Source organism: Hippopotamus amphibius, chromosome 4 (genome assembly GCF_030028045.1).
Source record: "Hippopotamus amphibius kiboko isolate mHipAmp2 chromosome 4, mHipAmp2.hap2, whole genome shotgun sequence".
In the NCBI taxonomy this organism is placed as follows: domain Eukaryota; kingdom Metazoa; phylum Chordata; class Mammalia; order Artiodactyla; family Hippopotamidae; genus Hippopotamus; species Hippopotamus amphibius.
This window is the reverse complement of record NC_080189.1, coordinates 162831220-162858853: the sequence shown is the minus strand read 5'-3', so window position 1 is coordinate 162858853 and position 27634 is coordinate 162831220. Positions and strand designations below refer to the sequence as shown.

The 27634-nt window shown below is 41.7% G+C and overlaps 1 protein-coding gene and 1 pseudogene across 1 annotated transcript in view; one reads left to right on the top strand and one right to left on the bottom strand.

The window, feature by feature from the left end:
- The window catches only part of SPTLC2 (serine palmitoyltransferase long chain base subunit 2), a 122643-nt gene that overhangs the window by 6688 nt on the left and 88321 nt on the right, over positions 1-27634 (top strand). The window contains exon 2 of the mRNA XM_057731527.1: positions 27254-27448. Within this exon, the coding sequence (XP_057587510.1) occupies positions 27254-27448 (195 nt within the window). The remainder of the gene's footprint in view (positions 1-27253; positions 27449-27634) is intronic.
- On the bottom strand, positions 17613-20936 carry LOC130851356 (protein transport protein Sec24C-like; annotated as a pseudogene).

Sequence of the window (27634 nt, the reverse complement as noted above, 5' to 3'; positions counted from 1 at the left end):
TGCTGCAGAGCATGGGCTCTAGGTGCGTGGGCTTCAATAATTGCGACACATGGGCTCAGTAGTTGTGGCGCACGGGCTTAGTTGCTCCGCGGCATGTGAAATCTTCCTGGAGCAGGGCTCAAACCTGGGTCCCCTGCATTGGCAGGCGGATTCTTAACCACTGTGCCACCTAGAAAGTCCTGGGGCTTCATTTTTAAATGTGATCTGTTGTAAATCAGTCTGCTGCTTTCTGATAATTTCTGAGTACAGTGAAATATGCAGTTATACTGAGACTGTGGGTTTGATCCAGCCTTACTCCAAATAATACATCCTGAGTTTGGGGAAAATATTCAACAATTTTTATGACTTGGAAAGCTTCAGAAACTACTGTATGGATAAAGAACTGACCTGTCAAATGTGGTGGTTTTTAATTATTCTAAGTAAGCCTCTTGCTGCCTAGTAAGTAAGCCCTTTCAGCAAACATCTGCATCTGAGGTTTTACTATTTCTGGTATGTAATAGAAACTCAGGAAATCTTTTTAAGAACTTTTATTGAGATACAGTTAACAGACAATAAACAGCATATATTTAGAGTGTACAGTTTGGTATCCCAATCTCCCAGTTCATTCCCCCACAGCACTCCCCGCTTTCCTCACTCAGTGTCCATGTGTTTGTTCTCTACACCTGTGTCTCTATTTCTGCCTTGCAATTCCTCTTTCATAGTTGTTAGCATTTGCCTTACGTATTGAGGTGCTCCTATATTGGGTGCATATATATTTATAATTGTTATCTCCTCTTCTTGGATGGATCCCTTGATCTTTATGTAGTGTCCTTTCTTGTCTCTTGTAACATTTTTTATTTTAAAGTCTATTTTATCTGATATGGGTATTGCTACTCCAGCTTTCTTTTGATTTTCATTTGCATGGAATATCTTTTTCCATCCCCTCACTTTCCGTCTGTATGTGTCCCTAGGTCTGAAGTGGGTCTCTTGGAGACAGCATATATATGGGTCTTGTTTATGTATCTATTCAGCCAGTCTGTGTCTTTTGGTTGGTGCATTTAGTCCATTTACATTCAAGGTAATTATCAATATGTATGTTCCCATTACCATTTTCTTAATTGTTTTGTTGTTGTTTCTGAAGGTCCTTTTTTTCTCTTCTGTTTCCCGCTTAGAGAAGTTCCTTTAGCATTTCTTGTAGGGCTGGTTTGGTGGTGCTGAATTCTCTTAGCTGTTGCTTGTCTGTAAAGCTTTTGATTTCTCCGTCGAATCTGAATGAGATCCTTGCTGGGTAGAGTATTCTTGGTTGTATGCCGAGACCAGCTCGTTGACTCGAGGTGAGTGACGGGTGCCGCAAGCTTGAAGAAGACACAGACACAGACTGAAGAGAAAAGTGGGATGGGGGGCTCAAGACCTCTCGGATCAAGAGCCCTGCTGACTTATCCCAGGTTGCTTTTATTGAGTTCGTGGGCTAACATTCTCAGGTTACACCCATAAACAATCAAAGGCCTCACATGACTGAGGCAATTATCTTTGTTTGCTTCCTGGGTCGAGTTGAGCAGGTGTGGATTTGAGCTGGGCGTGGAGAGCAAAACAGCCCTGGGGGCAGGAGACCTCTCTCAGATATTGGGGGTCTGTGCCCCACCCGTGTTGGCCCCTCTGCGACTTTGCCTGTCTTAGGTTGTTCCTCCCTTGAGGAATCGTACCCGTCTCTGGCTAACCAGTCATCCTCCAGGGCCAAACAGGGTGATATAAGGAAGGCTCTACGCACCACCCCTGTTGGCCCCTCTGCGGCTGTGCCTGTCTTAGGTTGTTCCTCCTCTGAGGAATCTTACCCGTCTTTGGCTAACCAGCCATCCTTCAGGACCAAACAGGGTGATATTAGTCTCCACGCCCCGCACCCTCAGCTCCTCCACTGCTCAAGCAGGACATTTTGAATCCCATCGCTCGGCCCACATACTTTAACATTTTCAAGGTTTCAAAAAGGCTCCTGAATGTCTTCCCACATCTCCCCTTTTTTGTTTTCGTAGGAGAAGATAAGCCTATTGGAGTTATTTCTTTTTCCGTCAATCCTTGGAGCTAAACATAGGATAATTAAAAGACAACAAAAAGTATCAAAATGCTTAGGAGACTGCTACTTACGCTTTTTATCCAATCCAATGAATGCAATGCTTTTAATCCATCAGCTATACTTTGTAAAGTAGCAATTTGGTGTAGAGACTGCAAAAATCATATTGCATGCCATTATTTTAGTTTAATTGTTGTATGTCCAGTGTGACACCATCCGCTTCATATCCCAGCAGATGTGTCACTGGCATCATGGCCATCCCAGATTTGTAATGTTCTTAAACTTAAGGGAAATTTCCATATTTCTGTTTGAGCTCTGCCATTCTCTAATTGAGGCCAAGGAGGTATTAATCCAGTCCTAAACCATAAAATGGGATAGGGCGAGTGCATGGCAATATTGGTATATGCCATCACAACCTTTTACAGGGATTGCAGGAGGAGTTGTTTTGGTGTAAACCATTAGAGACTGCATACCCCTTAGGGGACCAGTTTCATACTGTTCCATAGGAACCATTAAGTAGTATCACACCCTCTGTCCCATGGCAAACATCCCAAAGAATCTGATCTTGTCTGTCAGCCCATATCCGTTTTATTTTACACAAAGGTCTATCAGGGATGGCATAATTAGTAAACTTAGTATCCAAAGCTCAAACCTGAAAACAAATGTACAAAGTTCATCTCCAGAGATTCTATATCCCATTCAAGATGGCGTTTCTTTGGAACGCTCATGATATGGCTTAATTCTCCGAGACGGAATCCACACAGGTTCCAGGCCTTGTCCTGGTGACACACAAGCAAACCCTCTTCCCCATGTGATTAACCTTCCTGATGACCAGATATTAGTCAATGGGTCCTGCCACCATATCAGCGGCTGTGCATTATTAAAATGAGTCACATTCCTAGATGAGGCTCGAAAATGCCTCTCAGCTGCTGTATCTGTAGCCTGTGCAGATACATTCAAAAAATTAATAGTGAAAAGTGAGGGACAGGGATTTGTCGTGTTTTAAATCCCATATATCCCGCTCGGCCCTTACTAGAGCCATCAGTAAAAATTATAGAAGCATCTGGTATAGAAATCCATTGAGTTCTCTTAAGAAACTGTAAACTGGGATTTTTCGGATAGTGATTATCAATTTTCCCAATATAATCAGCAAAGGCAATTTGCCAACTTACACAATTTTGGAAACAAGCCTGAATTTCTTTAGTAGTTACATTAATAATTATATGTGAAGGGTCAGTTCCAATTAAATGCTTACTTCGAGTTCTTCCCTTCAGAACCAACTGAGTTAATAATTCTAAATAAGGTGACAAGGATTTTACCATAGTATTTGCTAAAAACAACCATTCCACAATTCCTTCATTTTGCATTAATATCCCTGTAGGTGAATGAGAAGAAGGTAATATAATTAATTGCAATGGCTGATTAACAGTTACTCTCTGTAATTGAGAAGAATGAATTTTATTTTCTACAAGTTTTAGTTCCTCTAAAGCAGCTGATGTTAAAGTTCTTGGACTATTTAATTTTGAATCTCCTTTTAACAAAGCAAATAGGTTAGACAATGCATAGGTGGGGGATCCCTATGCATGGGTGAAGCCAATTAATATCTCCTAGGAGTTTTTGCAAATCATTAAGAGTTTGGATTTGATCTGTCCTCAGTTCCACCTTTTGTGGTCTAATAGTTGTTCTATCAACTATTGTGCCCAAATATTGATATGGGCTATGCATCTGTACCTTTTCTGGAGCTATTTTAAGTCCTGCTTTATCAAGGCAAAGCTGCATGCTAATATACGCAGAAGTAAGTAAATCTTGATTAGGAGCAGCACACAAGATATCATCCATGTAATGGATAAGATAACAATTAGGAAATTCTAGTCATACTGGTTCAAGGGCTTTAGCAACAAAATTCTGACGAATAGTAGGACTATTCAACATGCCTTGTGGTAACACCTTCCATTGAAACCTTTTTCGAGGTTCTTTATTATTTAGTGCAGGCACAGAAAAAGCAAATTTTTCTTTATCTTTGGGATGTAATGGAATGGTGAAAAAGCAGTCTTTCAGATCAATAACTATTAAAGGCCAATTAGCAGGGATCATATTAGGTGATGGGAGGCCTGGTTGTAAGGCCCCCATTGGTTGTATAACTGCATTGACTGCTCGGAGATCTGTTAATAAACGCCATTTACCAGTTTTTTTCTTTATTGGAAATACTGGAGAGTTCCATGGGCTAAAAGATTCTTCAATATGTCCTTTTTCTAACTGTTCAGTCACTAATTCTGTTAGAGCTTCTAACTTTTCTATGGTTAAAGGCCACGGCTCAACCCATACAGGTGTATCGGTTTTCCAGGTCAATGGGATTGGTGCTGGGGGAAGCAGTAAGCTTTTATGAACAGTGGCCACTAGTGAAAAGACTGATATCCAAGACCGTCTCTATTTGCATTACCTTCAGCTGGAATGGGAAATAGTTTCCCTTGATGATATTTACCAAGACCTAACCCTGGCTGATATCCTTGATTTACTAGCATTTCTTGACTTTGCATACTATAAGTATCTGTCGTTGGGATGTGGATTTCAGCCTTCCATTGTTGCAATAAATCCCTTCCCCATAAATTAATTGGAAGGTCTGCTATATAGGGTTGTAAGTGGGCTGGCTGTCCATCTGGGCCAATACAAGGCAATATTTTAGCACTTTGCTGCAAGCCATGAGCTCTACCTAAACCTACCACCGTAATGTCTGTAGGACAAGTAGGCCAGCGAGAAGGCCAATGATTACTGCTTATAATTGAAACATCAGCACCTGTGTCTATTAATCCTATAAAAGCTTTTCCATTTATAGTTACTGAGCACGTCGGGCGTGTTTCTAAAATTTTTTCAGAGAGGAAAACTCCGGCCTCTCCTGTGCTTCCAAAGCCTTTCATTGTCCTTACTTTTGTACTATTGCCAATCTTATAATATGGTAGAATAAGCAACTGTGCTATTCTATCACCTGGATGGGCTTTCCATGGAACCGAAGTTGATATCATCACTTTAATTTCTCCAGTATAATCATTATCAATCACTCCAGTATGAATTCTAATTCCTTTTGATGTTAAACCAGACCTTCCTAGTATTAAGCCAACGGTTTCTTTTGGCAAAGGTCCAGTAATTCCTGTTCTGACCAATGTTGGAGTTTCTCCAGGCAGTATAATAATAGATTCTGCACAAGGAAGGTCTAAGGCTGCGCTGCCTGCTGTGGCTGGTGATAACTCCATGGCACTGCGGAGTATTGGGCCATTTCTGCCTGTTTCTAGATCTGATAGGCTCCCTTTGGTTGCAGGGCTAGGAGCAAGCCCCGTTGATAGTTTCCCAACAAGGGGGTTCCATCCTTATGGAAGTTAGATTTACACTGGCTTGACCAGTGAAATCCTTTCCACATCTTGGACAAAGTCCAGGCTGTTTTTGCCCTTTGATTACATTATCTTGAAAATTAACAGCCCTTCTATCCACTCTCTTCCTACATTGTTTCTTTGTATGTCCTTGTTTACCACAGTTAAAGCATTTCCCTGGAAATTTGTTATTTATTTTCAGTCCAGCCATAGCTTGTGCCATCATTGTTGCTTTAAAGCTCTCAGTTCCCACTCCCTGACGCACTCTAATATAATCATTTAATGTTCCCTTTCCTTTCATAGGTCCAATGGCCTTCTTACAATCTGTATTCGCATTTTTCAAAAGCCAATAATTGCAAAATAGTATCAGCAGCCTCAGCATTAGTGATCTGCCGCTTGATAGCCTCCTGTAATCCGGCAATAAATTCAGTATAGGGCTCTTTTGCCCCCTGCATGATCTTTTGAAAAGAGACAGGAGCTTGCCCTTTAGCTTCTATTTTCTCCCAGGCTCTTAAGCAACAACGTCTCACCTGTTCTATGGCCTGATCTTCCATCAGAATCTGATCTTGAACTCTGCCCCAATTTCCACTACCTATCAATTGATCCAAGGTGATAGGAATCTGCCTTGCTCGATTCTGGTTTGCCATAGTTTCAGCATGATCACACCACCAGGTTTTGAATTGTAAAAATTCTCCCAGGGCTAGTACTGCACGAGCCAACGTTGCCCAATCAGCTGGAATCAAACGAGAGCCTTCAGCTACTCCCTGTATGATACCTATGGTGAATGGAGAATTTACTCCATAATTTTGTACTGCTTGTTTTAATTCTTTCAATATTTTGAAGGGTATCGGCTCATGTACTGCCTCATAAATTCCATTGGGATTATTAGGATCCACTCCAGGTGCCACCCTTTCATGAACAGTCACTGGAAATGCCATTTGCATAGCTTCCAGATCTCCCTCTTGTCTAGCCTGCAAAATGCCCTTCTGTAAGGGTGATAAAACTGAGTGTCCTATAGACACAGGAAAGGCATAAGCTCCCCCAGGCGGCATTAAAGAGGGTGGAGGAGGGGGCAGTATAGGAAGTTTGCCCTCCTCCACAAGTGAGGGAGCCGAGGGTCTTAATCCCTCAGCCATTTGTATTCCCTTTTGTTTTTCAGTTTCGTTTGGCACCGCATATGCCCATCGGTCCTCTGACGGACCAGCTTCTTCATCAAAGCTATCATCTGAGCCTTCAGGAGCCCATAGAGGCTCTAGTACTAACTTAATCAGAGACCACATTGACCAAACAGAACCAGGTATGGGAGTCCCTTTAGAATGCAGTTTTTTAAGTTCGTTCCCAACCTTATCCCTAAGTACATAAACCCAGTGTTAGCCTAAAGAAGGAAACTATGTACAATATTCTCTCAATTATTTACAGAACTTCTAACAATCGACCTTCACTTGCTTTTTACAAGACCTTCACTTGCTTTTTACTCCACCTGCCCTTAGGAGCTGCCGTAACAGGCATACATCTGGTCGATATTAATCTGAACTTTATTTCCCATATTTTACCCCGAACACAAACTACCCAAGAGATTTACTTACTGGCAGGATTTTTTCAGAGGCCTCTTACTCTCCTCTTGGGGGCTTCACGGCACTTCCCAATTCTTTACTTTTATGAATTTCACTTTCCGTGAACCTTCGTCACTCAAGCCTTTCGAGCCCCACGTTGGGCGCCACTTGCCGAGACCAGCTCGGCGACTCGAGGTGAGTGACGGGTGCTGCAAGCTTGAAGAAGACACAGACACAGACTGAAGAGAAAAGTGGGATGGGGGGCTCAAGACCTCTCGGATCAAGAGCCCTGCTGACTCATCCCAGGTTGCTTTTATTGAGTTCGTGGGCTAACATTCTCAGGTTACACCCATAAACAATCAAAGGCCTCACATGACTGAGGCAATTATCTTTGTTTGCTTCCTGGGTCGAGTTGAGCAGGTGTGGATTTGAGCTGGGCGTGGAGAGCAAAACAGCCCTGGGGGCAGGAGACCTCAGATATTGGGGGTCTGTGCCCCACCCGTGTTGGCCCCTCTGCGACTTTGCCTGTCTTAGGTTGTTCCTCCCTTGAGGAATCGTACCCGTCTCTGGCTAACCAGTCATCCTCCAGGGCCAAACAGGGTGATATAAGGAAGGCTCTACGCACCACTCCTGTTGGCCCCTCTGCGGCTGTGCCTGTCTTAGGTTGTTCCTCCTCTGAGGAATCTTACCCGTCTTTGGCTAACCAGCCATCCTTCAGGACCAAACAGGGTGATATTAGTCTCCATGCCTTGCACCCTCAGCTCCTCCACTGCTCAAGCAGGACATTCTGAATCCCATCGCTCGGCCCACATACTTTAACATTTTCAAGGTTTCAAAAAGGCTCCTGAATGTCTTCCCACAGTTGTAGGTTCTTCCCTGTCATCACTTTAAATATATTGTGCCACTCCCTTCTGGCTTGCATAGTTTCTGCTGAGAGATCAGCTGTTACCCTTATGGGAGTTCCCTTGTATGTGATTTGTCATTTTTCCCTTGTTGCTTTTAATAACATTTCTCTGTCTTTAATTTTTGTCAGTTTGACTACTGTATGTCTTGGCGTGTTTCTCCTTGGGTTTCTCCTGCCTGAGACTCTCTGCACTTCCTGCACTTGGGTAGCTATTTCCTTTCCCATGTTAGGAAAGTTTTCAACTATAATGTCTTCCAATATTTTCTCGGGTCCTTTCTCTCTCTTGTCTCCTTCTGGGACCCCTATAATGCAAATGTTGGTGCATTTAACATTGTCCCAGGAGTCTTTTAGGCTGTCTTCAGTTCTTTTCATTCTTTTTTCATTCTTCTTTTCTGCATCAGTGATTATCACCATTCTGTCTTCCAGGTCACTAATTCACCCTTCTGCCTGAGTTAATCTGCTATTGGTTCCTTCTAGTGTATTTTTCATTTCAGTTATTGTGTTGCATATCTCTGTTTGTTTGTTCTTTAATTCTTCTAGGTCTTTGGTAAACTTTTTGACCTTTGCATCCAGTCTTTTTTCAAAGTCCTGGATCATCTTCACCATCATTATTCTGAATTCTTTTTCTGAAAGGGTGCTTATCTCCTCCTCATTTAGTTGTTTTTCTGGGGTTTTATCCTGTCCCTTCATCTGGTGCAAAGTCCTCTGCTTTTTCATTTTCTCTGTCTTTCTGTGGCTGTGGTTTTCAGTTCCACAAGACGAAATACTGCTGATACTGCTTGATACTACTGTCTGCCCTCTTGTCAGAACTCAGGAAATCTTAGTCGAAGGAATGAATGGGTGGTAGTTGAAGCCATAGAAATTAGTAAAGTAGATAGAAGAGGGCATTAAGCAAGAAGAGGAGGCACCAAGCATGTAATATTGGGGAATCCTAATGTTTTTGGGAAAAGACACACACTAAAACACATACCACTCTTGGAGAAGGTTAATTGGGAAAGAACGGAAATGTTGGCAAGTGGTGTGAGAAAGCCCAAGGAAATGGAGGGTGTTTCGTTGAGGACTGGTAAGCAACATCTTGATGGTCAGAAACCAAGAATAATAATAGTAATAGGTACCATTTACTGTGGCCAAGGCCTCTTCCAGCCTTTTTACCTGTCTAATCTTCACAAGGGCCTTGGTAGATGACAGTTATCTCCATTTTACAAATAAGACTGAATTCCAGACCATTTAAATAACTGGCCCAGTTAGTAAGTTAATAGAGCCTGGGTTGTATTGAGGTTTGTCTTACTCTATCATGTCACTGGATTTGGCAATTCAGAACTTACTGGTAATTTTGGGGGAGTTTAAATTAGATGTTATGGATGACAATAGATTTCATCTCTTGAGAGTTGACTATAGAGGCTGATCTTTTTTGGAATTTTGCTGAAATGTACTAGCCTCCCTACTGCCTGCCACGCATACTACAGAAAATAGTTTGGAGCTTTATGCCCATCACACAAGCTATGCCACACTCTGAACATGTATTTCCAGAAGTGTCCCCTTTTTTTTCTGGCAGACAAATTTTGAAAAGTAGGGAGTCCACATTTTTTCATGCTATCAGGATAAGTTCCTGAATTTTTGTTGGTAAGTATCTCATATGGAATGGACTAAGAAGTGCTTCCAAAGCCAGCTGTAAAACAAACCTGTGTTTTGACATATTACCATATTCCCATTGCAAACTGAAAAATGCAGACCTCCAGGTATATATGCACTGCAAGCTTTCCGTCAGTGGCATCCTGTGCACCCTGGGCAGTGATGTGCTGCACAGGAGTTGTTGTTGTCACTTGCCACCCACATCTCTGTAGCTCTTACCTATCCCTAGATAAGCATCAAGGTATGACAGACAGATGTAACAGGAGATTTGCATGCCAGTGCAGCTCTGCCACAAACTCCGCATCTTCCTCTGAGCTCTTTGCCACCTCTAACATGTTCTGGGCCTGTAGCACCATGCCCTCCACTCTGGCTTTGCAGTGGACATGAACTGGAAAGACAGCCCGGTTTGCATCAGCTTCTCTTCTCTGGGAATACTCCCCTGTACCAGAGGTGGGCCCCTGGTGGTCACATCTTTGCAATATGACAGATTTCCTGGGTCATAACTCACTGGCACAGGGGTAGGCACCTATGCCAAAATGAACCCAACAACCCTCTCTCATGGGGATTTAAAATTTCAGGGGGGAGATTTTGCCCTTAAGTAGAATAGCACCTGTGTTATAATTTTTACAACAGTTTATATACTTGAAAGTTCTAAATTTTTTAGTTTTAAAAACAAGCATTTCTTGAAACAAAAAAGCCAAACACAAAAACCCGCAATTATTTCTTGAAAATTTGTTTATTTTTCATAAGATTTAGAATGAACAGATATAGTAAAGTCAATATACTTTATGTACTGTTTTATGTGAAAAATATAGGAATTGGAAAAATATGATTTGCAGATCATTAAACCACCACATTAAAATATGAAGAAAATAAATTCAATTGGCCCTTGAACAACTCAGGTCTGAACTATTCCAGTTCACTTATATGGAGATATTATTCAATAGTAAATACTACAGTCCTGCACAGTCTGTGGTTGGTTGAATCCGTGGATATGGAGGAGCCTTGGCAATGAAGGGGCAACTATAAATTATACTCAGATTAAGCACTGTTCAAGGGTCAGCTTTATCTCCTGAAATTGTATAACCTGGAGATAAATACTATAACATTTTGATATATATCCTGCCATATATTTATATATATGTGTGTGTATATATACATAAATATGTGTCTATATATATACATAAATGTGAGAAGGAGGGGGTTACAATTTTATACAAAAGAGTTCATACTACATCTGTTTCACAGTTTTTTTTCCTTTTAGTATCATGAATATAATCTATCATCAGTCAGTAGAGACAAATATTTTTTTACAATTTTTATTTTGGTTTGGTTTGGTTTTTAGTTGAATGAAAGATTCTTTAAATTCTGTAGTGTTTTACAATTTTCAGTAGTTTCACACATGGGAATTCCCTGGTGGTCCAGTAGCTAAGACTCCATGCTTTCACTGCCCAGGGTGCAGGTTCAGTTCTTGGTTGGGAAACTAAGATCCCACAAGCCATGTGGTGCAGCCAAAAAAAGAAAAAAAGTTTCACAGGTGATTTCATATAATCCCATAATACCACTTTCTCCCCTTACCCCTGTGTAGCCCCTCCCCCCTAAACATCATTCTTTTAAAGGGTGCATAAATTCCATAATGCAGCTGTATAGTGTAATTTGTTTAACCAATCCTCATGCATAATGTTTAGACTTTTCTCAGTATTCCCAATATATGAGTCCTTTCTATTTCTCTTCACACTTTTGATTTTTTTCATAAAGATTAATGCCTAGAAATGAGATTGCTCACTCACAAGATGTGTGTGTGTATAAAATCAGAATATCACTTTGTAAAATAAAGCTTTTAAAGATTAAAATTTTTTTTCTGATTTCTGAAGTGCAGTGGACCACAATTTGTGATCCAGACCTTGTCTTTAAATGAATAAAACCACTGTCTCAAAATATAATGTTACACAGAGTCATATTGGGTTCCCAGAATTCAGGGGTGAAAATGTGTTACAAATGTCAGTTTCCTCAAATTGATCTCTAAGGCAACGCAGTTCAAGTTAAAACCCTACCCTCCAAGTGTTTTTTCGTCTCTTTTTCTTCCTCCCTCTCTCTTATTCTTTTTTTTTTAATATTTTTTTAATTTGTTTATTTATTTATTTATTGGCTGCATTGGGTCTTTGTTGCTGCACACAGACTTTCTCTAGTTGTGGCAAGCAGGGGCTACTCTTGGTTGCAGTGCACGGGCTTCTCATTGCAGTAGCTTCTCTTGTTCCAGAGCACGGGCTCTAGGCGCTCAGGCTTCAGTAGTTGTGGTGAGTGGGCTTAATTGCTTCGCGGCATGTGGAATCTTCCCAGCCCAGGGATCGACCCTGTGTCCCCTGCATTGGCAGGCGAATTGTTAACCACTGCACCATCAGGAAGGTCCTCTCTTATTCTTTCTTTCTTGACAAATTCATTCTAAAGTGCATGTGCAGGAGCAAATGGCCAAGAAGAGCCAAGACAGTTTTGAAGAAAAATTAGGTGGGAGTAGTCACCTTTATTAGATTATAAGACTTGCCATAAAACTCCAATAATTTAGGCAGTAGATTTTGATCAAATAGTGTATAAATGGAGCAGAATAGAAACCCAGAAAGAGTACACTATGAATATGGAATTTGATAGATAATGGTGGTGGTATTTCAAATCAGTGGGTAATGAATTGCCTTTTTTATTAAGTGGTGCTGAGACAAGTGGTGTGGGAAATAAAAAGAGAAAGATCTCAACTTCACACCATTCTGTAAAATCTGTATCAGGTTGTTAGATACTCGTATGTGAATATCAAAAAAATATAAAACTCTAGCATATAAAAGAAAATATTTATGACCTTAAAGTATACGGTGATTCCCCTAAAGCCATCAAAGCACAACTTTTGCACACAATAGCATCAAAAAGAATTAAGTGATTAGGAAACAATGCAACAGAAAAAGTGCAAGACTTGTACACTGAAAACTACAAAACATTTTGAAAGAAATCAAAAAAGATCCAAATAAATGCAAAGGCATCTGATGTTCAGGGATTGAAAGACAATATTAAGATTGGTCTACAGATTCAGCACAACTCATATAAAGATCGCAGCTGGGTTTTTTGGTGATGTATACAAGCTTATCCTAAAATTCATATGAAAATGTAAGGTACTCAGAGTAGACAAAGTCTTGAAAAAGAAGAACCAAGTTGGAGGACTCACCCTTTCCAATTTCAAAACTGACTGTAATCAAGACAATGTGGTACTGGCATAAGGCTATACATATAGATCAGTGGAATATAATTGAGAGTCCAGAAATAAACCCTTATGTTTATGGTCAACTGATTTTTCTACAAGAGGAGATAACTCAAGGGAGGGAAATAATGACCTTTTAAAAAATGGTGTGGTGGCAACTGGATATCCACATGCAAAAGAGCTAACTTGGATCCCTACCTTATACCATGCACAAAAAATTGCTCAAAATGGATTAATTAAAGACCTAAATATAAGAGTTACAGCTATAAAATTCTTAGGAAAAAAACGTAGGTATAAACCTTTGTAGACTTTGATCAGGCAATGGTTTTTTTAGCCATGATTCCAAAAGTATAAGCAACCAAAGAAAAATAGATAAATTGTACTAGATCAAAATTTAAAACTTGTATTTCAGAGGAAACCATGAAGAAAGTGAAATGACAAACCACAGCATGGGAGAAAATATTTGAAAATCATGTAGCAGATAAGAGACTTGTTATCTAGAATGTATAAAGCACTCTTATAACTCAATAATAAAAAGATAACCCAAGGAAGTTCTGTGGCGGTCCAGTGGTTAGGACTTGGCACTTTGACCTACATGGCCTGGGTTCAGTCCCTGATCGAGGAATTTAGATCCCACAAGCTGCCGTGCAGCACAGCCAAAAAAAGAAAAGAACAATAACAACAAAAAAAGACAACCCAATGTTAAAATGGACAAAAGACTGAAGTACCCGTTGGAGACCTCTGCCGTACATGCTAAAGGATAATATCTTTATCACTTCCTGTACAAGGGTGGCTTATATGTAGGCAAAGGGAGCAAGTTATTTCTAGGACAGCTAAGTTAATTAGTATGAGTTCTAGGTTCCTAAAACCAGACATTTTCTTAGCAGGGGAAATGAAACTCATGTAACTATCTCAATCCATGTAAAGCTGATAATATGAATAGCAAAAATAGCTAATTATATGAATAGCAAAAGTGAGCACCAATGTTGAGAATAAAGTGAAATTCTAATTTTAAGCCACTAATAATTTGAAAGCAATCATATTAAGTTGTATTATCTCTTAAATAATTAAAAGAAAATTTGATTCATAGAAAATCTCAGGAATGTGACTAAGAAATGGCAATAAGTAGAAAATGTAGGGACTTGGATTCTTGTCCTAACTTTGAATCTAATTTTCTTGTAACTGGACAAATAGCTTAAATTTTCCTTGGTTTTGTCATTTGTAATGTGAAGAAGAAAAGTGAGACAACTTGAGAATTACTTGTAATAGAAATGCTTCTCACTTTGTGTGCAGTTTTCAACCTGTGTATTTAAATATAAATCCCTTTAGATAGTAGCCTTTAAAATAGTTTCCTTTTTTTTTTTTAGTTTCCTTATTTTTTATCTCAAAAATCATGTTGATCTTTGTATTCTTTTTCTCTTAAAAAAATTGCAGAATTCTTAAAGACTTGAAAAAGGACTGTCTCTTATTTATATGGTCAAATACCATATATAGATCTTGACATATAGATAGAAATGAAATATTTGTTGAATGAGTGAAAAGAATGAGATGATTATGATGATTTTGAGCTCCTTGGTAGAAATGGGGCCCTGGGTTCCTAGAAGAGTCTTTGATGTTTAAAAATTATTTTTGCAGTTTTAGAAATGTTAAGAAAATTAAACAAGGGGAATCCACACTTCTGGGGACATGAAATTAAAGGGAGGGATCAAGGTGTGAGATTTCTCAAGACTAGCAGTACTGAAATATAAGGTGACTATGTAGACAACTGTATACTGTGCCTTCTCTGTTTCAGTCATACTCCCAGCTATTTTCTCTCCCAGCCTCCTAGGAAAACAGGAGTTTTTGATTGATTGCTGGACATTATGAATAAAAGACCTAGAGAGAGTAAAGTCAATGTTGTTTTTGCCTTTTGCTGTCTTAGGTATGGCACGGGCCTGAGCACCTCCACCTAGCCAGGGATTGCGCTAGGTGGGCTGAGTTATTAGGTAGATTCAGTTCACTCCAGAGAGTACAGCATCTCAAGGACGGGATCCATTGTGGTTTGTTGCAGGCCCCTCTCTCTAGTATAACTTTACCTCCTAAGCATTGTAAGATTGTGGTTGATTTTATTTTATTTTTTATTTTTTAATATATTTATTTATTTATTGTCTGTGTTGGTTCTTCATTGCTGCACATGGGCTTTCTCTAGTTGCGGCGAGCGGGGGCTACTCTTCGTTGATGCGCGGGCTCCTCATTGCCGTGGCTTCTCTTGTTGTGGAGCACGGGCTCTAGGCGTGTGAGCTTCAGTAGTTGCAGTGCTTGGGCACATTAGTTGTGGCTCACGGGCTCTAGAGCGCAGGCTTAGTAGTAGTGGCACACTGGCTTAGTTGCTCCCTGGCGTGTGGGATCTTCCTGGACCAGGGATGGAACCCGTGTCCCCTGCATTGACAGGTGGATTCTTAACCACTGTGCCACCTAGGAAGCTCTGTGGTTGATTTTAAAGTCACCTTTCTAGTCCATCACCCCAGCTTCTCCAGCACATAGTAAACGTCCTATGCAGAAAACTGGTCACAATTCTGGGACTCTTCATACCAACCTATATAGCTGTTCTAAACTCTGTTGGTTTTTCTTTCTCTTGGTAGAGTTCTGCCTCTGGCAAGTCCAGTTATGATCTGTTCATATTCAGACTCTGTGAATACCTCGAGGAGAGAAAACGACTCGCAGTTTCAGCTAAGGAAAGGCTTTTCCCCTCTCTGGAATTTTAGTTCATTTTTTCCTCTTTGCATGGAAAACAATTCTTTGTTGTCTTTAAAAAACTAGTTGTTTTGAGTACTCGGTATAGTTTTTATCTAGTTTTTCTGTGGAAGTGATGGCTTGCCTCTACCTATTACCTCCAACTTGGAAGCAAAAGTCTCAGTGTTGTTTTTTGATTTTTTGTTTTTGTTGCTATAAATGTGACATTTAAATAAACAAGATAGAAATGATTTCTCTTTGTGAAGTCTGGAGATAGCCAGGTAGTCCTAGGTAGGAAGGTTATGAGGTATCTTCTTTGCTGTCTTGCAGTCTTTGAGGATGATGTCTTCAGTTAGCATCTTCAACCACATTTACTTTCTAGGCCACAGGCAGAGGGAAAGAGAAGTGGAGGGAAAGCAATTGCTGTTTTTTATTTATATTTGTTTATTTACTTATTGGCTGCATTGGGTCTTCGTTGCTTTGTGCGGGCTTTGTCTTGTTGCGGGGAGTGGGGGCTGCTCTTCATCATGGTATGCGGGCTCCTCATTGCTGTGGCTTCTCTTGTTGCAGAGCAGCGGCTCTAGGCACACGGGCTTCAGTAGTTGTGGCACACGGGCTTAGTTGCCAGGGAAGCCCAGCAATTGCTGTTTTAAAGGATGTAATCCAGCCCTGGTACCTATCATTTCTGTTCACTTCCTATTGGCCCAGATTCCTCACACAGCTACTTTTTGCTGCAAGAGAGATTGGGGAATGTGGATGGTAGCTGGGTAGCCTTGCACCCAGCTAAAACTGAGAGAGTCTGTTACTAAAGGGAAGTTATGGAGACCATATACAGGGGGCCAGTTAGCTGTTTCTTCCACATTATGGTATGAGGAAAAGCTCTAACTAGAATTGTTTTGTTTGCTTGTTTTTTCTAAACAGTCAATTTTCTTAAAATCTTTTTTTACTTTTTTTTAAATTTTATTTTCTTGGCTGCTTCTTGTGGCTTGCAGCATCTTAATTCCCCAACTAGGGATCGAACCCGGGCCCACGGCAGTGAAAGCACGGAGTCCTAGCCACTGGACCACCAGGGAATTCCCTACATCTTATTTTGTTTCTTTACAAATTAAAGATGCATTGAAAAATATACTAATGAAGAGAAATGAGAGGTCCAGAGCAGGGGCATTTCAGGCTGGGAACAGACAAGCCTGGCCACCATCAAGCCTAGCCCTGGTCCTGCCCCTGCCAGGTCAGGTTGGGAGTTAACTGTCAGCCACTCTGTCAGTACCAAAGCCTGAGTGGTGTCATGGCAGGAGAGACTAGCCACCTTCACCTCTCTCCGCAACAACCCCCAGCTTAGATAGCAGTGCTTCTAGTGGGAGCTCAGAGTGGGAGGTGGGCTGGCTCTCTGAGGTATTGCAAGTTGATGACCAGGCTCCCTACAGAACCATCCAGTGTTGGGGCCTCTCCAGCTGGAAAGGAGGCTGATACCTCTCCCAGGTCTTAATATACTTTGCAGCTCTGTTCCCAGGCTCATTCATCTCTGATAATGTGCCTCTGTCCACCAAGTGATCACCAATCATTGCAGGAGAGAGAAAGAGCAGTGGAAGCAGGGTGAGAAAGCTAATCAACCACCTTAGTGACTCTGAGTTGGCTGTTGATTTCCGGGTCCTAGAAGACTGACCACTTTTCTCTCTATCTGTGGGCTCGACCCCACTCTTGTGCACCTGTGTGGATGTTAATCCCTAATGTAGGAAGTTGTTGATGACACTGAGACGAATTAGCAGCCCCTCTCCCTGGGGTTCCCTACTCCTTTCCACCTGCCCTTCTCTTCTTGGAGGCTGGTCTAAAGGGACACATAATATTACGAGGGTCTGGGTGGCTCCAGATCCCCCAGCACCAAATCATACACAGTGAACTGAGAAACTACATGCATTACAACAGGATTAGCAGGAAAAGGAGGGTAAAGTGAGGGGGTGGGGGCACTTTCCAGCAGCAGGACATGACAGAGTGGTAGGATACTTGAGCCCAGAAGGAAGATGTCTCCTTATACCTCCCCCTCCCCCAAAGAGTGTGAGAGGTCAGCTTACATGACTTATAAGATATGCATCAATCCCAGTTTCTCTGCTGTCCTGGGGTACGTTCTTGAAGCTGGCCTGGACTCTGTGCTGTTTACCCAGTTGCTCTAGCTTGGTAGCTGCCAAATCTTGTGCATATGACAGAGAATGTCCACATAGGATGCTCCCCCGCTCAGACTCTTGTCTTCCACTGGGAAGTGGAACAGCATCTCCAGCTTGTCCTCCTGTTTTACCATGATAAGCTTCAGCTGCTGTCATCTCTGTGCCCTCAAGCTATCAATGAGGCCTCACACCTTCTTGGACAGCAGATTATCCAGAACTGGCAGAACACACAGGCCACTGGTGATCTGGCTAAAGAAGGAGACGCCAAAGAGGCTTCGGACAGCACCCTACTGGACACTCTCTCCCACCCAGAGGAAGAGGTTGAGCCCATTCTCCAGCAAATATTGGGCTGATCAAAAAGTTTGTTCAGGTTTTTCTTTAATATGTTACGAAAAACCCGAACGAACTTTCGGCCAACCCAATATATATCCCCGTTGCTTAGATGCTCGAACTGCTGGTGGTTCAGTGGTGTTCTCAGTGGAGAGACTTTGTCATCGGTAGGAGCTGAGGTTAGAAGAAGACATTGGTCTCAGCCACGTCCATGGAGGTAACCAGCTGTTGGACATAGGCGTGGTCATCTGTAGTGACTTCAGGTCCAGGCTGCAGGACATCACTCTTCAACACAGAGTTCCGGTAAAGTGGGAGTAGCTTCATACACTCAGGAAGGATCAGCTGTCCTGCAGAGGAGGGGCTGGCACAGTTCTTTCCGTAACAGGCCAGGATCTGGGCACACTGAGTGATGAGAGTGTCACGAATAATCTTCACAGGACCATTCAGGATCCCCTGGTGTGCAGACTTGGCCGTGTAGTTGATCAGCTCATCAGTCTACAGTTTCGATACAGATCAGCCAGCTGGGTGCAGCAGTTGAGGGCCAGGTTGTGGATGCGGAGCCATCACTGCCCTGCACAGCTGGGGTAGAGCAGGGCACGCTGCAGGAGAGTTCCACTCTCTTCATTGAGCCGATCGTCATGCTTGCACTCCAGTCACCGTCTTGGCCCCATTCAGCCCAGCCAGCTCCACATCTTTTTGTGCTGCTCATGTGGAAAGCCCCAAAGAAATCTACAGCATGGATACCAGTGCTTGTCTGGACCCTCTTCGCAGCATCAAAGTCAATGATCTTCTGTACATCCTGATCCAGATCACTAAGGAACCGTTCCTGGTCATTCTCCACCTGAAAGCAAGTGTATTTATAGACAGAGCCACCAGTGAGCTGGGGTACTACAGAGAGCATGGCCACTTCCACCTACTGGTTAGGGAAGAGGAAGAGGTCTGTCTACACAGCAGCCTTGGGCCATACACTCTTTGGCCAGTGTCTGATAGGCACATGTCTGAGGCTGGAACAAGGTCTTCTCCTTGTCTGTATTGATCAACTTCCTGTCGTCTCTGTTCTTCAGTTCCCCTGGTGCCTCTGCAATAGGCGGTGGGGGGTGGGGTGTGGAACAGAAATAGCTTCCCGGCACACTCAGCAGCCTTCAGAGCCTCCATCCCAGCCTGGATAACTGGAGCAAATACTGTCTCCATCTCCCTTGTGTCTGCAAACATTTCTGGAATCTGACCCAATAAGCTGGTGATGACTGCCGAGACTCGTTGACCAGGAAGCCATCCAACAGTGGCACAGACATGTCACCAACATCAGATACAACCATCATCTGTGGCTGGGCCAATGAGCGCTTCACATTGTAGAAGTGGAGCACCTTATAACAGGTGACAAAGCGGATGTGGATTGCTGACTCCTCTGCCCTGCCCTCCCTAGGCAGAAAGTCTAACAGTGACTCGAGCTCCTCACGGAGGAGCCTAACAAGCTTCTGACACCATTGTAGGAGACGTCAGTCAGGAAGATGAAGGCAGGAGGGCTGGGGAACTTACTGTTCTTACAGTAATCTACAGTGGCCAAGAATTCATAAGAGCTCAGGGATAGCTCAGGACGGTCATAAGTTTCCACACATTTGCCAGTGTGATCCAGATGTTGAAAATACTGGGGGGGGAGCATCACTGATACAGCTGCAAAAGCAGCACTGGAAGTGCCTTCCTCCCTCAGTGAACTGCATGAAGGGGCATATGTATGTCTTGCAGCGATTGCAGTACAAAGGGCCAGATTCCCCGTGGTCAGTGATATACAGTGAAGCCTTCTCTGGGGGCAGCCTTGCCAGCAGCTTGATGACAGCTGCCAGGAGCTCCTGAGCCTGCTTAGCCATGTCGGATGTGCAAGGGATACTATAATATGTGCATCAAATGTATTGGGGACTTGCATTCCCTTGGTCTTTCACCAGGAAGTTGGTGGTGACTGAGGGTGGCACCTGGCCCCTTACTCTAGTAACAAATGGCTCTGAACCCTGGTTGTTCCTGTCATTCTCAATAACCTGAATAGGGCTCGGGATGGTATCAGGGTCCAGGTGCTTAGGAGGCAATGTTGAGGAGGTCCAGGCTGACTGCCCTAAGTGGCTGCTCCTGGGTAGGGACTTCCATAATTGGGCTGAGGTTCCCTTCCTGGTCCAAAGACCCATTTTGTTGCAGCTGGTAGCTTGGCTGCTGGGAAGAGTGTGTAGGTGATGGTGGTCCTGGGAGCCCAGTCATTTCGGTGCCAGGGGACAGAGCTTGAGGAGGAGATGAGGACGCATGGTTGGGCTGGCTTCCTGGGGGCCCCTCAAAACTGTCCATGTAGGAGTGGACCGGTCATTGAAGGCATTCACGGACCCCCTGAAGCTGGGGGTGTGAAGCTGGAGGCCTGTGGTGGGACAGATCGCTGAGCAGGCTGGGCCCTAGGGTGACCCTGGGCTTGGCTAACGGTAGTAGCCTGGCCCTGAAGATGGGAGCCATGCAGACCAGTGTTAGGGAGACTTCCTGAAGCTGAGGCCAGTGATGTTGGTGGGCCATAGCCTAGCCCTGGAGTGGGAGGCGCTGGGGGCACAGCACCACTGATTTGCATTCTAGCCAGCTGAGCAGTCACCTGTGCCCTTGTCAGGGGAGGGCCATAGGGCTGAAGTGCAACTAGCTGGCTGCCCGTGGGGGCCAGTGGGGCTGACCCAAATGGCTGAGACCCAGGGAGCCTCTGCCCAGTAGAGCTTGCCCCATTCTGTACATCTCCTTGGCCAAATTGGCCATAAGCTGTCTGGCCTCAAGAGCCCTGTGCTATTGAGGCTGGAGGTACCCCTGAAGAAGGTGGGGCTCTTGAAACACCTGGGGGAGGGGTTTGCTGAGAGCCTGGTACTGGGCCATTGTAGGCTGCATAGGGAGGAGGGCAGCTGCGGGTCCTGGTTGTCCACCATAGCTGGATTGATGATACCCTGGTAGACAGGCTGGAGCTGCCCAGATGGCAGCACAGGTGGAGCAGACTTGGTCTCCTCTGGCTCCAGGTCCAAATTCGACTTCATTCCTAACGTCAAGGCTCCCAGGCTCCACTTCCGGTTCCCTTAAAATCTTGTATTAAATAATCTATTACTTGCCCTTTGGTTCGCGATCTTTCTACTGTGAAAAGTTAATCTTGTTTAATGGTTATGAGCATGTTCTCTGTAGTTAGATGAACTTAGCAGACAAATACTGTCTGAATTTTGGTTTGTGGCCTTTTGTTGCCCTTTTTAAAAAATACTAGTTCTGACTTTTTTTCTTTTATGGGTCTATCTTCATGTGTATTATTGAGAACCTGGGAAGAGGTTAGTTATAGCAGACAATTAGAATCTGATGTCCCTTAATATAGGGAAGTCAGTACTTATAATTTTGAACCAGGTATCCCTTATCCTAGATAAGATAGTAAACAGTATTCCAAATGCACAGCATTGACAAAGTGGGGAGCCAGTTCTTGCAATTTGCTAAAGGCCTAAAAGTTTGTGCCAACATATAAAAACTTATGCAGTAAGTGCAGAAAAGAAGTTCTAAGAAATTTTAACATAAAGCCTTTATCTGTTAAATTTGTTTCAGTTGATAGCAGCTGACTCTAGCTAAACAAAAAGGTGATTTGTTGCAAGGATGATAGGTATACAACAAAAAAAGAAGAGAAAGTAGGCAGGAATTTTGATGAACAACAGCTCTGCAGCAGGAGTTTATGAACCTTTTCTCCAGGATGTCGGCAATCCATTACCCTTCAGACTCCTCCCCCCCTGAAATTTTAAATCCCCACAAGAGAGGGTTGTTGGGTTCATTTTGGCATAGGTGCCTACCCCTGTGCCAGTGAGTTATGACCCAGGAAATCAGTCATATTGCACAGATGTGACCACCAGGGGCCCACCTCTGGTACAGGGGAGTATTCCCAGAGAAGAGAAGCTGATGCAAACCGGGCTGTCTTTCCAGTTCATGTCCACTGCAAAGCCAGAGTGGAGGGCATGGTGCTACAGGCCCAGAACATGTTAGAGGTGGCAAAGAGCTCAGAGGAAGATGCGGAGTTTGTGGCAGAGCTGCACTGGCATGCAAATCTCCTGTTACATCTGTCTGTCATACCTTGATGCTTATCTAGGGATAGGTAAGAGCTACAGAGATGTGGGTGGCAAGTGACAACAACAACTCCTGTGCAGCACATCACTGCCCAGGGTGCACAGGATGCCACTGACGGAAAGCTTGCAGTGCATATATACCTGGAGGTCTGCATTTTTCAGTTTGCAATGGGAATATGGTAATATGTCAAAACACAGGTTTGTTTTACAGCTGGCTTTGGAAGCACTTCTTAGTCCATTCCATATGAGATACTTACCAACAAAAATTCAGGAACTTATCCTGATAGCATGAAAAAATGTGGACTCCCTACTTTTCAAAATTTGTCTGCCAGAAAAAAAAGAGGACACTTCTGGAAATACATGTTCAGAGTGTGGCATAGCTTGTGTGATGGGCATAAAGCTCCAAACTATTTTCTGTAGTATGTGTGGTAGGCAGTAGGGAGAGGCTAGTCCATTTCAGTAAAATTCTAATAAAAGACCATTTCAGCAGAACTGATTTTAAGGAGCAACACAGCGTATCACTGGAAATGAATAGGGTTCATTTAAAGAAAAGACATAACAGTCCTTTGATTGCTGATGAATAATGGGTGGTTCATATTGGACATTAATTTTTAAAATAATGTCCCAAGCTACCCGCCAGGTGGGCAGATTCTGTTGTGATAGGCAGGTTGTGTCATCCTACTGTCACATTCAGTGGGAATGTGTTTATTTGCTTTAAAAAATCATGCTTATGTGATTTTGTATTTATTTCAGAAATGTAAGCTTCTGTTTCCCAATAATTACTTCCCCATTATTGCATCATTGCATAGTTACTTTGTGTCCTTTCATGGGATTCTTGAAACCTCTGCTCAGGATTATTTCTTTTAAGTCATTTATAGTGTAATGAAACCCCCCTTTTTTTAATTTTCTGAAACTAAAGAGAGAGTGCAATATATTAGCCAGGACTTTCTTTTGCTACAAAGAACACTCTTAGGACAATTAGCAAAATCTAAATAAAGTCCATATTAGTATTCTAGCAATTTCCTGATTTTGCTAATTGTTCTATAGTTATGTAAGAGAATATCTGTTTTTAGAAGTATGCACTGAAGTATTAAAAGATAAGGGTACAGAATAACTGCAGCTGACTCACAGATGATTCATGAAGGAAATTCTCCATCATTCTCTCTCTCTCTCTCTGCACACACACACACTCTCTCTCTCTCTCTCTCTTATTTTTACCTGAAGCAATTGAGAGTAGGTTATATGCATTATATCACTTTACCTCTGTCTTAGTCAGTTCAGGCTGCTATAACAAAATACTATAGATGGGGTTGCTTAAACAACAGATATTTGTTTCTCATGATTCCGGAGGCTGGGAAGTCTAAGATCAAGGTGCTGGCAGGTTCCGTTGGTGAGGAGCCTCTTCCTGGCTTGTAGACAGCCACTTTCTTAATGTATGGTCACATGGCCTTTCCTCAGTGGAGATCTCTGCCTTCTCTTCTTCTAAGAGCACTGATCACTTTAAGAGGGTCCCACCCTCATGACCTAAACAAAATTATCTCCCAAAGGCCCAGCCTTCAAATACCATCACGGGGTGTGGGGGGGGGGTGGGGATGATCTTTAGGCCTTTAACATATGAATGGGGGCAGAGACACAGACACTTAGCCTCTAACATTCTGCCCAAGGCCTTCCTAAAAGGTGTGTGCTTATAGTCTCGACTTTAAAAAAATTTCTTCTTTTGCCTTTTTTTTTTCCTTTTTAATTTTCCAGAAAAAACATTACTATTCAAGCAAATGTATCTTGGTATTCACTGTCATTCTTAAATTTCTCTTGATTAATAATACTGATAGGGTGAGTGACAGAGAAAACCATAATCCAAAAAGAAACACATATCATAATATTCATTGCAGCACTATTTACAGTAGCCAGGACATGGAAGCAACCTAAATGCCCATCAACAGATGAATGGATAAAGAAGATGCGGCACATATATACAGTGGAATATTACTTGGCCATAAAAAGGAATGAAATGGAGCTATATGTAATGAGGTGGATAGACCTAGAGACTGTCAAACAGAGCAAAGCAAGCCAGAAAGAGAAAAACAAATACCGTATGCTAACTTATACATATGGAGTTATATATGAGTTATATATGGAATCTAAAAAAATGGTTCTGATGAACCCAGTGACAGGTTAAGAATAAAGGTGCAGATGCAGAGAATGGACTGGAGGACACAGGGTTGGGGGGTGGGGGGTGGTGAAGGGGAAGCTGGGACGAAGTGAGAGAGTAGCATAGACATATATACACTACCAACTGTAAAATAGATAGCTAGTGGGAAGTTGCTGTATAACAGAGGGAGATCAACTCGATGAATGGGTGATGCCTTAGAGGGCCAGGACAGGGAGGGTGGGAAGGAGCCCCGGGAGGGAGGGGATTTGGGAATATATGTATAAATACAGCTGACTCACTTTGGTGTACCTCAAAAGCTGGTACAAGAGTGTAAAGCAATTATATTCCAATAAAGAGCTTAAAAATATAATACTAACAGGGTGTCACACACTTGTCTGCTTAATATGAAATTTTTTAACCTGGAGGGAGTTATATGCTAATATTTTTCTTGATTGCCTTGTTGACAGTGTAATTCTCAAGTTAGAATGACTGGAAGGCCTCTTAAGAGCCCTCTTCCATGGTGAATCCAGAATATGAAATATTCTGTAAGGGTTTGTAGCCTGTGCTTGTTTAGAGTGAACTTGATCTCCAGCCAGTTGAGACTATAAGGTGTCAGATCTGGGTTCTAGAAATGTTCTAATATTAATTATGTAATCATCGTAAGTTTACCCCTTCTATGACAGAGCAAAGAGCATAATGTGTATTTTCATTTACAAATACACAGTATTTTTTGTTGAGTTCCTATAAGGTGCCACTTTCTGTAACACTAATAGTAATGAAAGGAAACATTTTTTTCCTTTTTTTGGGGGGGGGGGGGTCACCACTCTGCGTGGCTTGCCTGATCTTAGTTCCTCAACTAGGGATCACACCCGCACCTTTGGCCGTGAAAGCTCAAAGTCCTAACCACTGGATGGCCAGGGAATTCCCAAAAGGAAACATTATTGAGTACTTACTATTTGTTAGCACTTAATAAATACTATTCTGAGGGCTAGTTATACAGTGAACAAAATAAGCCTGGTGCCTTCCCTTATAGAATATTATACACGTATAAGATGGTAATACCATTATTTTTAATTTAATCTTGTCAGAGATTACATTTAGCATCTGCACCTAAAGATCAAGTAATTTTGTTCTCTGGATTCTAAGACTTTCACTTATCCGAAGTGAAGCATATCAGATGGTCTGTCCATTGTGACTCTGTGAATGATCATAGTGAGCTCTGCTTTGAATCGCAATTCCTTAAAATGCATTTAACTTTATTAAATGAGTATGATAGAATTATACAATATTTACAAGCAAACTGATGATCTAACTTCCTCCTTCCTAGTCAGTGCAACCAACTGTATAAATTTACTTGGTCTTGCTGGTTTGGGTGTGTCTGAAATAAAGGCGGATATCTTTTTAAACAGATCCACCCACAACATTCCTGGCATATAAATCTGCCACACATTTGTTAGAAACTTGGGAACTCTGAAAATTGCCTTACTTTTTACTAGTATGTTCAGTTGAGAGAAAATAGTTGAAACAGTTTGAGTTACGGTGAGTTGGGTACCAGTGTTAAACACAGTGTTCTTATGGCGAAATATTTTTAGATATAGTTTTTTAAAAGATCAGTATGTTATTTTTCTTCTGTTTTAAGTGCTCTTGATTTTGCTTTTTCCAGCTTAATAGCTTGCTTGCATGTTATTACTAATTTTTAAACAATTTTCTATCTTCAGATATTGGCTCGTTTTTAGCTCTTCTGTTCTAAACATATTACAGCTTTGCTCCTGCATGAAAGTTTAAGCAGTAAATGTTAACACAGGCTTCCACCACCAGGAAAGAGATTGATGAAGACCTAAGCCACTCTTATGAATAGTTTTCAGAAGTTCTTTAGGCCATCAAATTGAATCAGTACCAACAGATTTCATGTATCATGCCTATCCAAATGTCTTTCCTTTGTCAAATACAGTAATTTCTTTCTAAACTGGTCTAACTTGTAGCATTCTAGTAGCTTTCCCATACTAACATTCCCAGGATACAGTATTCTAAAATATATTTAGTCCTTGGATCAGGTTGCCTGAGAAGCCAAGAATCTTTTATCCTTTGGAATTCTTCTTAACTCTAGTACAGTGCTCAATTGAAAATACGTTCCTGGTAAACTATGATTGACCATCCTCACAGCACTCAGTTGTTTCAGAGTTAAGGTTAAAGTTGACACACAAACTACTTGAGTGGAATTTTTCTGCAAAACAACATTTCCATTAAAATTGACCAAAGAGTAGAAAGCTTTCAGCTCTGAGATCAAAAGTATAGTACTGTGGTGTTTGTATGTTAAAATTTGGATATCCCTAAAGACTAGGGATAATCTTATGATGTCTGGAAAAGGTCACTAGGTCAAGATGAAGGACAGAATGATTTCAGGACTGTTAGCGGTCACTCTAACAGTTTTTCCCCTTGTGCTGGATTTCACTTTCTATCTCCTTTATACACTGCTAGATCACTCTTAATGTAAACATTTTCCTTTTGTACATAATTTGTGTTACCATTGACAACAAAGGTTAGTATAAACTATGTGTTTCCATAGGGGCCTAGTGCTAATAATTATTTGAAATGCTGCTGTTCAGTAGCTTTAAGAATATATAGCAGTAAAACATTTACAAATGTTTTATTCTAAAACTGAATTTATTTTTGATTATTTGTAAGCTAATATACTATTTTCGGGATAGGCTTTCTCTTTGTTAATTTGTATTTTTTATTTTCATCATTAGAACAAAGAAAATTGTGCATTCTCCAACCATAGCATTTTAGGATCTCTTTCTTGAAATCAAATGATAGAAATCAGTGTTGTATTGTTTTTACACAGTCCTTCTCCCCTTGTTTTTCTTTGGTGTTCATCTGAAGTATATATAACTTAAAACTTATTTCCATTGAAAAAAATTATGCCCTGCTTAGAACTTAATGGATGTTTGGCGGGGGGGTTGACAGTTACTTAGAGAATTCCGAAGGTATGCAAATCTGTAAGAACTCAGATTTTAAGTAGTAATCTTTTTCTTACCATAACTGAAATAAACATGTTTAACCTCCCTTTTAGATACATCATGTTACACAAAATGGAGGACTGTATAAAAGACCATTTAACGAAGGTTTTGAGGAGACGCCAATGCTGGTCGCTGTGCTTACTTATGTGGGGTATGGTGTCCTCACTCTCTTTGGATATCTTCGCGATTTCTTGAGGCATTGGAGAATTGAAAAGTGTCACCATGCAACAGAAAGAGAAGAACAAAAGGTAATTGTTAGTCTTGATTCTGTAAATGGAAGCCTTTTATCTTGAAATTTTCACTCATTTTTTTTCTTTAGACATTTGGGTATACATTAAAATAAAAAATATTCTAAACGCAGTTAAATGAAAACATCCCACAAGGAAAGGTGAAAACAAGGGTAAAGGCATGGCAACATCAAAGCATTTAACATA